The 14,224-nt window shown below is 51.0% G+C and overlaps 1 protein-coding gene across 1 annotated transcript; it reads right to left on the bottom strand.

The window, feature by feature from the left end:
• Positions 1 to 1,033: 1,033 nt before the first annotated feature.
• Positions 1,034 to 14,022, bottom strand: ANAPC2 (anaphase promoting complex subunit 2). The gene is given in 14 exon segments (XM_075056010.1): positions 1,034 to 1,538; positions 2,311 to 2,546; positions 2,903 to 3,032; positions 5,284 to 5,487; positions 6,668 to 6,743; positions 7,499 to 7,640; positions 7,791 to 7,972; positions 8,056 to 8,173; positions 8,693 to 8,812; positions 8,954 to 9,128; positions 11,414 to 11,546; positions 12,070 to 12,692; positions 13,552 to 13,689; positions 13,691 to 14,022. Coding segments are annotated over 14 exon segments (2,796 nt in total). The 5' UTR covers positions 13,997 to 14,022; the 3' UTR covers positions 1,034 to 1,325.
• Positions 14,023 to 14,224: the final 202 nt, after the last annotated feature.

Here is a 14,224-nt window from a genome sequence, read left to right as displayed (position 1 = left end):
CGTACCCCACTGCCTGTGGCTGCACAAGGGATGCCCACAGTGTGGGACCTGCAGGCCTTTAGGCACTGAAAAACAAGGTTAAATGTTAAATACAGGTTGGTTTCTATGTTCCACATGCCTCTCATGCACCTGGATGCACAGCAGCACAGCCAGGGTTACCGGCTGCTCCAGTGTTTTGAGCGTGGCCCTTTGGTATCTCAGTTCCAGCTGCTGCAGTGCCCACAGGCTGGGACAGAATACTCAGCAGAGGAGGGGAAAGACTCCTTAGGCTGTGGAAACTCATTCCTTGCTTCACAGAAAGCAAATTTTTAGTAAAAGCCTGATTTCCCCAGCATATTCCTCTTGATGAGCAAAACCCACCCAGAAAGCAGGACTAAGGCACCCTGAATGCAGAATACAATCCTGAAACCCATTGCTCGATACCCAGGTTGGGGGGCATGATGTTTAACCAACAGAGTTCAGGGATTATCCCATCCAACTGCCTCGTTGATCTCAGTGGTGCCAATAACTCCAAAGCACACCAAGACGATGCACCCTCGAGGGCAGCCACCGTGGTGTCGGGAGATGTGTATTTGTGCCATAGTAAAGCAATCCTACCAGTGCCTGGTTAATCCACTTATCCTGCAGGACTAAACAACTTGCCTTGAAGAACTGCTACATCTCATCCATCTAAAGCATTCTTCATCCCACAATAAAATTATTCCACAAAATTTAAGAGTCCCAAACAAGGGCAAGCAGACCCTGGAGTCTTCCTCCCACATAAGCCAAAGGAGACAGTGTGAACACTTGCTTTTGTGTAGGGTCTTGCTCATCACAGCCAGCTGCAAGACGCTGCTTTAGCCACAAAAAGAGACCCAGACAGCAACTGGAGCCAACAGTCCCCCTCCCAAAACCTCCCAGGGCTACAGATGGAGACCCAAGAAAAGGGAGCCAGTGCCTGGCAGACTGGGGAGTTTCCTGCCTGCCCTTTCAGCATAGGAAAGCTGATGCCAACAGTGCTCTGCCAAGAGGAAACAAAGGAGTTGGTACCATCTGAAAAAGGAGACTGCTGCTTTTTATTAAACAGTGAAGTGGGCCCAGACACTCACGTATGGGAGGAAAAGCAATGTGGGGAGCAGGCCCAGACCCAGCAGTTGTGGGGTGCATGGCCCAGGCTGCTGATGAGCTGTCTCCATGTGGAAAAGGACACCCTTTTGGGGAAGAGGGCACAGCAAACCCCCAGAGCAGAGAACTACCCAGCAGGATGCAGAGAGCTGGGCAGCACCTTGGAGCTGAGCACAGGCATGGAGAAGTGACAAAGAGGGGAAAGCAGGGACACTAGCAGACTAGTTGCAGTTCTTGGGCAGGCGATAGACACCTCCAGAGTAGATGAGTTGCTGGTCCCGGACTTTTTTCTGGAGAAAACCCTGCAGCTCTTGTATATCGATTTCTGTAACCACTGGGCCTGTCATCACAAACATCTTCAGCATGCTGTGAATCCTCTCCAAGGACAGGCTCTCCAGGTTTGTCAGCATAGCCTGGATGTATGTCCAGAACAGCTGCAGAGGGGGACACACAAGCAACAGTAAACCATACTGACATCTAGACCATGAAGAAAAAGGGCACTTTAGCATCCTGTATCCCAAAAGCAGAGCAAGGCTGTGGCTGGCAGTAAGTTCTGCTCTCAGCCATGAGCATGTAGTCTTTAAACAGGAAATACCCAAGAACAGCACCAGGTGTTGGGAAACACAGCTAGAAAGCAGGATTTGACATGCAGTACGTGCATGACCCTCAGTGGATAAACACCAGTATGACACCTCCGTGTTGCACAGTAGCACAACACACACACACAACATGACAAATGGGTAGAAAAAGCACTGGAAGTATCCAGGAACCACAACACAGGGAAGGCAAAAGTCCAGCTGTAAGTGCTAGGTAAGCCTTTTTGGCAGTCTAGAGTGCCAAAAAGCACTGCTTGGGTGAATCCAAATAAGTTATGACTATTTTCAAACATGAAATCATGTCTCAGACTTTTTCTTTTTTAAAACTGAAAAAACACATTTAAGAGATGTCCAAATGGTTGCCTGGCTCAGCAGTCGGGCACTTTTCTGGAGGAAAGGCTGCAATCCAGCACCTGCACCAGTGAGCATTAATCAAGAGATACCCGTTTCAAAAAACTCTCATGCTGGACTTAGCCACTTGCAGTGGAAAACGCAAATCCAAAATGCAAATTGAATCCATCATCTTAATCAGATTCCCCAAAACCAACAGCATGGGATGTTTGCACCATCCTGCTGGCTTCACAAGCAGCAGAGACACACAGATGGGTACCTGCAGCTCTTCCTCTTTCTGGTCAGCCTGTGACGCCATGGCGGAGTCTCCCTCCTCATCGCTGTCTATCAGAACGACCTTCTCCACCTGGTCCTTCTGCTCCTCCTCAATCACAGTGAAGGTGCCTTGGGGCTCTTCACGCAGGACACCCTGCTGCAGCCACAGCGTCATCTTACGCTTCAGTGATGTCACCGGCACCTTGAGCACTTCACTTAGCTCTGTCAGTGTCCACGTACCTGCGGAGACCATGGATATGGGAGAAGAGAACAGGATACCTGCCCACCTCCCAGCATGCCAGGACTTAGTAAGAGGATGGGGAAGGCTGGGGAGCAAGCCAGGAGCAAGCAGCTGCGTGCAGTGACTGCCTGAAAGCAGACCGGGTGCTGAGCTGTGGCCCTGCTGGGTGCTGACTCCTACGAGAGCTGGAGACCTGGCTGAGTCCTGTGGTAGATCCAAGCCCACGAACCAGGTCTTGGTCCTGCTGCCAGAGCTCTCAGAGCCTTCAGCCACCTGAGTAACACAGCCTTCCCACTCACCCACGGGAAGCACAAAGACATGGGTGGTAACACTGAGTCTCTGCCACAGCACTCACTCTTGGTCTGGAAGTGCAGGATGATGGCGGCATGCACAGGAGAGACGGACAGGGAGAGGGTGCGATCTGCCAGCTCCACGTCCAAGCTCACCAGGCCCAGGTGGTACTTCCAGTTCAGGGTCCTCATGGCCTGGAAAAGGGAGAAGCAGCCACTCGCAGCAGATCTTCTAATGGGAACTATGAAGCACTGCGTTATTGCAAATGTCCCTCTACCACCAGGGCCAGCTGCACTCCATACCCCTCTGCCAGACATGAAAGCTGCTCCCCTCCTCATGAGTCAACCAGCACTGCCACCACCCAGCCATCCCCTACCCCCTCATGGGAAACATCCTCCTCAGCACAAGTTGTTGTTCAGCCCTTGCCCAAGACCAATACCTAAAAAGTCACTCAGCTCTCTGGTAGGGTAAGCATAGGTTGAGGAAGACCAGCTGAGCCACTCAGGACAAACTCCTACCGGAAAATAAATACTCATCTGGGGCAGGATTTCCTCAGAAGAGAAGCAATTTCTTCTGATACTGATGTGAAAAGAACACTGCTTGCTTTGAAGGCTGAGGATGCTCAAGGAGGCTGCTTCCTCCTTGCATCTCCTCCTGCATCCTCCCCTAACTAATTTTTTGCAGGCACAGAAATCAGGTGGCACCCACATCTGGTACGTAGCTACAGCAGAAAAGACAGGATCTAGAAGTATGAGCTTCCCAGCCTCATGGCATGTATCACCTGGTGTATAATAACAAGTTCAAGAAAGGATAAGAAAACCAAGCCTGAAGTGGAGTCAGAGCACAAGTGGACAGGCAAAGGGGAACATTTGCATGAGACACCAAGTTGCATTCAGGTTGGCTGCAAGGAACCATCTGTGTGCACACAGACACTACACTGGCATGACAGCTAGATCTGACTCATCCATGCTCCAGATGTGTGCTCTACACTATACCAGGTAAGAAGATGCAAGATGAGAAAGCCAAGACCACAGCTCTGGATGTCACCTAGATCTCTCCTTGACTTCCAGACAGGTGCTCCTGCTTCCAACTTGTTCTGCATGTGCAGAGCAAGATGCACCTCAGCCTTCTCTATTTGACTAATTGCCATGATCAAGTGCCTGGAGAACAGAAGAATACTGCATGGTTGGTTACATTTGCTCTGTATGCCTCTCCTCCACCCTTCTATGCTGTTTAAAAAGGCATGGATTCAGACTTTGTCTGAGCCACAATCAAACTGACCAAAAATGCTTGCACCTAAACTGTCTTAACACAGAGTTCAGGTGTTATAGTAACCCGCAGAATTAACTCATAAGATTGGCAAAACTTAACAAATTTTTAAATAGTTGGTAAGAAGAAATACATTACCTTGGAGACACTGCTAGGTGATCATGTAAACTTAAGATAAACAGAGTTAGAATATGTGCAGTATATATAACCAAGAACATATTATTCATTAGGCACAGATAAAGGCAGATTAGTCAATGCTGGATGGGAATCAAGTAAAAGACTCTGTCCTTGCCTTACCTTGCTTAATTTTAATACTAAAATCAACACCCACTTGTGCATAATGAGTATGTAAATGTGAGACCACCTCAGTATAATGAGCTGGACAAGAGCATGACGTGCTCAAAAGATCTTTTCATTGTATAAGTTTGTGTAGCCTATCACAATTTTTATTGTATGTGTCTCCTTGTAACAAAATTGTATAAAAACCTCAACATTTCTTTCTAAAGGTGTGCAGGTATTTGGAGACCTGGCACCCTATACTGCAGTATAACAATAAAGACAAGTATCTCAACTCGATGTGTTGATTGGCTTACAGCACACTGGGTGAAAAAACAACAGATTTTGAGACAACACAGGGACCCTCCAGAAGTGAACGAAACAATCCAGGAGAGGCCACAGACAGAAGAGGAAGCAACATTCACCTAACTCTAGACTAACGGTGAACCTTAAAATGAGACCATGTTAAAAGAGCTTCTTTTCAAGAGGACAAACAGGGGAGGAGAGTGCCAGGGTCCTGAAGAGAGGCCCAACAAGGACAGGATGTCACTTACTACTATAGAACTTAGGCCAACAACCTTAGACCAGACTTAAGATGCCTAAAAACTTCCACCTCAGTATCCATTTAACTAACAAACAATGGCATATTTTAGAAAAGTCTCTTCCTTAACTGTCATCACTATAACAACTCAGACACCCCATAAAGAGATAAACCCTTCTTTTGGCAATAGCTAAGCTAGCGCAGCTTCTAACCCCAATTCAAAGCTGAAGGACTTTAGGATTCCACCGTAACAGCGTGGGTGTCCTAGCAGCTAAAATTTAAGGGATGTTAAAAACCATGCTATGTAACAAAGTCTGAACAGCACACAGCTTTTTTGAGGAGCATTAAGGTTGCCTCACCTTTAATTTCTCATATTTCTTGGAATAGGCTTCCATGGCTTCCTTGACCTGCTCTGGAAGCTCTAGCTTCTCCTCTTTCAGCGGTGGCCAGAACTCACTTGACAGGATAACGGCAACAAGGCTGAATGGTGGCCTCTCCTCTTCTGGGAGCTTTTCTTCCTCATCACGAATGTTAGCATTAATGCGTCGCGAGTCAGCCATATCCTGGAAAAGGCAGAGGAAGCTAAGGCAGCTCCTTCTCTTCCAAGTCAGTGCTAACCCTTAGTAAAGGAGACGATTAAACAAGGTGACTAGCATTGTCTCCAAATGATGATAGGGACATTGGAAAGAACATGATCATGTGTATCTACTAGAAAGTCTGCTATGTACTCAGAAACATTTGTGGGGAGGTTGAGGAAGGGCTTACAGCTCAACGCTAGCCTACACTGCAGTCCCTCCAGACCTGTGTTTGTCGTAGTTTAACCCCAGCCAGCAACTAAGAACTACGCAGCTGCTCGCTCTCCTCCCGCCCCGTGCCGTGGGATGCTGGACAAAATCGGGAAAAGAACTAAAACTTGTGGGTCGAGATAAGAATGGTTTAATAGAACAGAAAAGAAGAAACTAATAATGATAATGATTACACTAATAAAACGACAACAGTAATAATAAAAGAATTGGAATGTACAAGTGATGCACAGTGCAATTGCTCACCACCTGCTGATTGATGCCCAGTTAATCCCCGAGCAGCAATCCCCTGCCCCTACTCCTCCCAGTTTATATACTAGACATGATGTCCCATGGTATGGAATACCCCGTTGGCCACTTTGGGTCAGCTGCCCTGGCTGTGTCCCATCCCAACTTCTTGTGTCCCTCCAGCTTTCTCACTGACTGAGCACTAGAAGCTGAAAAATCCTTGACTTTAGACTAAACATTACTTAGCAACAACTGAAAACATCAGTGTGTTACCAACATTCTTCTCACACTATACTCAAAACATAGCACTGTACCAGCTACTAGGAAGACAATTAACTCTCTCCCAGCTGAAACCAGGACAGTGTTCTTCCCACAGTGCTCAAAGTGAATTAAACTCCAGAGTCCCAACCCTAGAGGAGCTGGAAGAGCCCAGCTCTTCAACGCCAGACTACTGTACTGCAGGAAGGGCAGGAGCGACAACAGCACCAGAGCAACCATCTCCCAGAGTTGATAACCTGACCCACAGGACTTAAAAAACAGAGATGATTTTGAATGCACTTCTGCCTGTCACAAATCAGCCCCCTCACTGGGATTTTGGGAAGCCCACTTTCCTAAAAGACCCTTTTTGGGTCGCTCCTCAAGTCTCTCCCCTTCCCCAATGAGCTCAAACAACCAGGACTTGAATTTAAAGAAAAAAAAACCCAAAAGTTACTTTTAACATGACTTCACAATAGTGCATCTGAGCTTCACCAAACCGCAGCTTCAGCAGCTCCACATTGCGGATTTCCCTGGTAAGAGAAACAATAGATCAGACACAGGTCCCTCAGACAGATGAGCCTGGCTCGGCCTCCACCCCTTGCAACACAGCCAAGAATGCAGTCCCTGGCACAAGGGTGATCTTCCTAGGAAGCCTCGCAAAGCACATTAGCTGAACAGGATGCCTCCTAGCATCTAAGTGAGGAACGGTCACTTTCTCTGTAGGCCAGCAGCTTTTTGAAGACCTTCCCATCCCTTTCACCTGGACGAGCACAGCACCTAGCCACCCCCCTTAACAATACAGTGCAACCTCAGCATTTGGCAAGCCACTTGCCTGAGACTGCCTATCCCAGCCGTGGTCGCACTAGCTGCATTTCACAGAAGGGAAAACCACTGCAACTGTTGAATCAAGAGACATAGTTGGGTTGCAACTGAGGTTTCCTGACAGTTCATCCCTTTTTCTTACTTTGACACTTCCTGCTGACCCTAAGCAACCTGTGCAGGTTGTGAGGGCCACCAGAACATGTGGGATGGAGCTAAGAGGGTGTCAGTGCCTCCAATTTCCTACCTGCTGCCCTACTAGTGCAAGCCAAGGGAAGGACTGAGCAGGAAGCAGCTGAGACGAGGTGAGTGCATGAAATTCTAGATGCAAACCCAAAGCTGCAGAGGAAATGGCCAAAGACATTCCTGACTCCAGAAACAGCTGTTTATAGGACTGAGTCTGAAGCACACCTTTATCAGGTGATTTTACCATGGAAAGCCCTGGAGTTGGGCACTTGGACCTCACCTCTCAGCACTGTAGTTGAACTGATGTAGCAGCCGGTCAGCCAGAAGCGTGCGGTATTCGTTGATAAACAGGTCCTTGCTGCCATAGATGCTCACCAGCAGGCTGATGATGTCCGAGGACCGACGCTTGGAACTTGATTTTCCTAGTGAAATCCAGCAGACAACAGCACGAGATTAACAGAGACCTGCCCCAGCCCAGCTCAGCTCTAGAGGACTAGCAGATGAGCTGCTCAAGACTACAGCCCACTGGGGAAAACAGCGGGCTGTCAGGACTTCTGGTCTTGGGATCTAACCTGGATCTGCATCAACCGGGTCAGGAACCCAGTCCCCTGGTTCTGAGATGTCATCGTCACTCTCCTGGCCGTTCTCCAGGGTCACCGGGTCAGCTTTCGAGAGCTCGTTTGCAAGATCACCAGAGCCCTCAGCATCCCCCGTGAGACCAGCCACAATCTGCCGCACCGTGTCTTCCCGAGTCCTGCCAACAGGGAAGAGAAACAGAGCAAGTGAAAGGGAAGCGAGGGAAAGGGGATGTGTAAGACTGCCCTGAAAGCCTCTTACCTCAGATACTTCCTGATGGGTTCACAGGCGACCTCGAGGATAACCATGGAAGGGTCAAGCTCCCGCAAGGCCTTGATGGCCGAGATATACAGAGTGATGATATCAGATGTGTTGACTCCTACAGGAGAGGGGTAGAGGGAGTCAAGAGTCCCAGAGCACAGACTAATGGCTTGGACACAAGGAACTTGGATGCTCTAAGCCCCCTGTTCGATCCATGGAGTCGGAGGCGAAGGGCTTGCTGCCCTACTGCCCCAGCCAAAGGGAGAGATCGGATCCGTATGTCTGAGAAACCAGTTCCAATCATGAACACAGGCTCAGAGACTACTACAAACCAGATGAGCCCAGATTGTGCATTAGGAGCTCAGACCACACTCAGCAGAGAAGACTTTACCCACCTGGACCAAAGCTAAACTTCTAGCTCAGGTCCTCACCATACTGCAGAAATGAGGCAAGAAGGGGCTGGGATATAATCAGCTACTGCTGCCCATGCACACTCAAACACAGGGAGCACGCGATGGGCACAGCCTGGCTGCCTCTCACTCATCAAACACAAAATCAGATGATGGTTCCCAGTAGATCCCCACTCATGCCCAGGCTCCTTACAGTGTTACGATATATGAGGGGATGTAAAACCCACCAGGATGCAGAAGTCGCATTTCCAGAGCACTTTTCAGGGAGCTGAGCAGCTGCTGCCTCTGATTAGTTCTTTCCAGGCAGAACTTGAGGTCCTCCACAGCAGGCTTTGACTCCGGGAAATCTACAAACTAAGCAGTGATTAGAAACAATGCCATGCTCTTGTGGGAAGGCAAGAGGAGACAGCATGGCACATCAGGAGATGAAGACAGATCTACCATTCATCCAAACCAAGTCCAATGCACACTGAATGGGTCCCACCTACCTCGAATAATGCTGAAGAGCTCTTCAATGCGCATGCTGGCATAGATGCGGTAGAAGAACCTTTGGACGTGGCACCGCCAGCGCCTCAAGGTGCTGCTAGCTTCTGGAGAGGAGCGTGCCAAGGGACCATCTTGCAGAAAAACCCTGCTGAGCCAGCCAATCACTTTCTCAATCCACTGCGAAAGGAGAGGGGGGGTACAGAGATGGTGAATACCACAGCTGGATGCACAACCACATCCCACACTTACCCCATCACCAGGGCAGCTACCACAGCAAGCAGAAATGAGCAGCTAGCCAAGGACAGCATTACCTCCAGCTGCTCTCCAAATGCACCCTGGCCTGGGTTATAGCCAGGGAAAGCCTAGCTGAAAGAATGTGAACTCTAACTAAAGATAAAGGATATGGACTATGCAGATGTGTATGAGAAGATAAAGGGTGACTGAGGACTGTGCATACGTGCTGGGCTCCAAAAAGGATAGGGTATATTAAAAAACTTGCAGACTATTCTATTTTTGCAGAATTCCGTTCCATTCTATACTTGCAGAACTATTCTCTTTATGAGAATATGAGCAAATTGCTCATCACATCATCCTTGGCCCAAAATTTCTATGACTCCTGAAATCAATGAAGAGCAAGCAAGCCATCCCAAGGACTCACAGACATACTCTTACCAACCAAACTCAGGCACTTGAAACCAAGACCTCAACCACCAGCCTAGTCACTGAATAATAAAATAAAAACCTGAACAGAGAGCATCAGAGGGTAATTTTCTATATTTGAGATCTAGTTTTCTACAGAGAAATGTGTAATTGTCAAATTTCAAATGTACTCAACTACAATATCCAGATATTAAAAAGAAATGCTTTTTTTAAATTTTATTTTTACTTTAAGGTGGCAAATGTGTAGCACTTCCTGGGATAATATCTGAGTATTAATAGCTAGTAAATATTAATCTTTTTTGATAACTGGATTTGGACAGCCTGAAACAAAAATGCTAAGTTCAGATCTGGTTTGATTATGTTAATTTTTAATTACCTACTCAACTGAGGAAACACTGAAGGAATGCATGAGTTCTGCTAATTACAAAGCAGGACAAACCTGAGAACTACAGAACATCTGGGCAAAACTGTGGAAAAGCTGATAAAGAATTCTCCTAAAGAACAAAAGGAAAGGACTAACTGATGCAAAGCAACTCAATTTTAAGGAATACAATTATTATCAAACCAACCCATTTTTCCCCACGGGTTTATCTTCTCCGAGTGCTCCTGCTATAGCCTGATTAGCGGCTGATGCTCCAGACTGCTGCTGATGTGTCTGAAAAGGGGGTTTGCTGTCAGCCCTTTGTACTTTCAGGAAGCTGTTTCTCAGACTTCTATTTTACCTCTAGCTTGCCAGGCTTGTGCTTTTTGTCTTTTTTTGAAATAGCTTCCCAATTTGGATACACTTCTAATGTTGGTGTTTTTTTTTTTTAAATCGTCTCTTCCTACTTCTGACATGCTCCAATATTCTGCAGCCAAACACGCTGGCCTTTCTGAAGCAGTGGGAGCAAGAGGACCTTCTGCAACGTCTGACAAACAGAATGCAGTTGCATTTTCTCTGGTGCCCTTAAAATGTCCTTAAACAATCTCCAGGTCATCCAGAAGCATTTCACACTAAGTCCAATAAAGTGTTGCACAGCAACTAAAGGGAAGTAAATATAAAATGACTGCTGATATTTGCGGACAAAAAAAACGGCCGGCACGGCAAACAGCAAGGCAACTAGGGCAACCATAGAGAGCAGTCTGGTTTGCATGGCAACCTCACTTCACGCATTGTTCTTCAACACAGGAAAAGGCAAGGTCATGCATCAAGGAACAAAGAGCGCAAGGCAAGCCTGCAGAGCCAGGACTGTACCCTGGAAAAGCCATAACCCAGAGAAGAATTTTATTTTAAGGTCACACTGGGTAAACAGCCCTACGCAAACTCGGTTTAAGGTAGCAGGAAAACAACGGGTAGGTGCAAGGAAGGACTTTAATTCTGTATGTGGCCCACTGGTGAGATCAATGCCAGAGCATCACCTCCCAGCTTCGCTTCCTATTTTAAAGGGATGCTGAAAAATTGAGAAGAAGAAACAAAACAACCACACAAATTCAAATTATGACCCCACCTACACAGAGGGAGGGTTCTCTGCAGGCTAGGTGGCACTACATGTTCTTGTAGTTTGCAAAACAGAACACAGAAATTCCCTCATTACTAGGGACATCACCAGGTGAAATATAATGGTCCATTATGCACAGGTCAGAGCAAACCTTCCGCTCCAGCATTAAATCAAAATCACCCCTTTTGCTAGGGATGGTGGGAGTCATAGCTCTGAACCAGGTGTTTTTGTGGAATCCACTTTTAGCCTGAGCTGCTAAAGCAGTAAAAGACCAGCTGCGTATCTCCAAAGGAAGGGCCCTCACTGCCCGCATGCCTTCCTTACCTCCTGGAACTCATTCAGGAAGGAGTGCTCGTACTCCCCCCTGCACCTTTGCTCCATCCTCTCCTCTATCATCCTGTGCAAGATGGTCGTGACGGCATCGGCGCTCACTCTCTCCAGCAAATTCAGCCGGCGGCTACAGACACAGACAGCGACCCGATTCAGAGCATATGGAAGCAAAGGTACAAGCAAATAAAGAAAAATCTAACTACCTGAAGGCACCTTCCTCCCTGTAAGCTCCACAGATGCAGGCCTAGCTCTTAGTTTAAATGCTCTGATAGCCCGCACAGATGCACTACATATATAACACATGACACTACTGCTATCCCATTTTCCTTAGAAACATTATTTTCTAGCCATCAAAAGCTTTTTCATTTAGAAGAATTCGCTTCCTTGTGGACAGAAGGCCTTAGAGCAAGAGGAAGATATTCTCATATCCACGGAGATGAACTTTCTGTCTAAAAAGCTGCTCTAGTTCAACCACCACATGGCAACCGGTTGCAGAAACCCTGTGTCAAGTTCTCTACCCAGTACCATGATACAGCCTGACCTCACACGTAACTCCTACTGTTTTCAGGTATCAAGCAAACCTGCTGGTGCTCCCCATCCAGACCATCTGCTTGTTCTGAGTGACAGCCACCACCCCGAAACCTACGTACAGAATGTCATTGAGCTGCTGAAACTGCTCCATGGCTTTGGGGCACCAGCACTGCTCTCTCTTGGTGCTGCAGCCTGCACACAGCAGGCTCTCTGCTCCACCCTCCTCCGTATCACTCTCCTGCTCGGTCTCACTCATGCTGCTCTCACACTCGTTCGATCCATCTTCTCCTTTCTTCCACTGCCGCATATATATCCTAAAAGTGCGGCTGTAGAACTGCTGGATCATTTCCTGGAAGGATTTGGTAGTGGAGAAGAAAAGGATAGCTTTGAACATGGTGTAGACCTTTTCTTGCAGCATCTGAGCACCTGTCCCCAGGAGCAAGCCGGCCTTGGTCCACCTCTCCAGAAGTTCCAGACTGTTAAGGTAGGGGTCCAGGCGGCACTTGAGAAGACAAAACGCGTCCAGAAGGAGCGAGGAGCACTGGGGCTCGTCAGCCGTGTTTTCATACTGGCCGATGCAGTTCCAGAACTCAGGAGCTATATTTGCCTGAAGGTCGGTCTGCAGCACCTCGATGAACCACTCCTCCACGATCGAGTGCAAGTCGTAACACCGCAGCACGTCCAGGGCTGCCCGCAGGTCGGCATCCTTCAGCGGCCCCACAGCATCGGACCTCGGTGCTGCCTGAAAAGCGGAGGGGATACCGACTTAAGCGTGCATAAAGACTTCTCCCGGAGGATCTGTGGCAGAAGAGACCGCTCATCTCAAAGAGCGGGGACCAAATGCACACGGACTCTGCTGTCAGACAGCACCAGGCGGGTGCCGATCCTCCGTGGACCCCTGCTGGGGTCTCAGCCCGCTGCCTGCAGCCAAGTGCCCACCTCCCAGGCCTGACACCCAACGCCCTCCATCGCGGTCCCTGTCGGCGGCTGCTGCAGGACACATGTGCTGGCCGGAGTGCCGCGACCCACCCTCGGGTCCCCGAAAAGCCGGGCTCTGGGGCAAAACCTCCCGTGGCCGACCTCAGCTCGCTCGGGGAGCAGAGCCGCAGCGCGGACGGGGGAAGCAGCACCTCTCTTTGGCATGGCCGCTTTCCTGGCCGGCGCGATGGGGGAAGCGGGGTTCGGCCGGGCCCCCGCGGCCTTTCCCCGACAGCCCCCCGAACAAATACAAGCCGCCGCACCGCCGGATCCCCCCTTCCCCTCTTCCCAAGCCGGCAGCTCCAGCCGTTCCTCCCCCCAGCTCCCACCTGCCCGGCGGCAGCACCGAAAACCGGACCCAGGAGTGGAGGGGACCGGCTGGGGCCACCTCAGCCACCCCGGGGGGGCGGCGGAGCGGCAGACCGGCGGGCTCGGGGCCTGCCCTGGGCCCCACAGGGCCCGGAGACCCGCGGGCGGCGGCGTGAGGCGAGCGGGGAGCGCCGCGTCCTCCCCCGGGCCCGGGCCCGGGCCCGGGCCCGGGCCCCCGCCCGCCCCCGCGGCGGGCCCAGCGTGGCCGCAGCCCCCCCCTCCCCGCGCCTCCCGGCCCGGCCGCCGCCGCTCACCAGCCCCAGGGCGGCGGGCGGCACCAGGGCGGTGCTGAGCGTGTGCCAGGCGGCCGAGAGCTCCGCGCCCGCCGGCGGCTCCATGCGGGCCGCGCCGCAGGAAGAGGCGGAGCGCGGCGGGACGTTGGGCAGGGCCGGGCCGGGGCGATGAGCGGGCCGGCGGCCGCGCTGCGGGGGTACAACGCGGAGCTGCGGGAGGGTGAGCGGCGCCGGAGCCGGGGCCGGAGCCGGGGCCGGGGCCGGAACCGGGGCTGACGGGTCCGTGCCGCGCAGGGCTGGCGGAGCTGCGCGCCCGGCGGGAGGAGCTGAGCGGGCGGATCCGGGAGGAGGAGGCGGAGCGGAGCCGGCTGCAGGGCCGGATCGGGGCGCTGACCGAGCGGCTGGCCCGCACCAGCGAGAGCCTGGCGCGGCACCTGGCCGCCCGCGGCGAGCTCGACAGGACCATCGCCGAGACCGAGGCGGCCTACGGCAAGGTACCCGCCGCCCGGGGCTCCCCGCCCGGCCCCGGGGCGACGCGTCCTGCCGCTGCCCGGGGCCGGGCGGGACGGAGCTCCCGGCACAGGCGGTCCCCCTTAACGGGGAGGCTGGGGTTGGGCTGGGTGCCGCGCTGCTGGAGCTCGGGGAAGCGACGCCCGACGGTGCCGAAGGGCGCGGGCATCGCCTTCAGCTGCCC

Source organism: Buteo buteo, chromosome 23 (genome assembly GCF_964188355.1).
Source record: "Buteo buteo chromosome 23, bButBut1.hap1.1, whole genome shotgun sequence".
In the NCBI taxonomy this organism is placed as follows: Eukaryota; Metazoa; Chordata; class Aves; order Accipitriformes; family Accipitridae; genus Buteo; species Buteo buteo.
The sequence above is the reverse complement of the archived record's forward strand: the minus strand, read 5'-3'. Positions and strand labels throughout refer to the sequence as shown.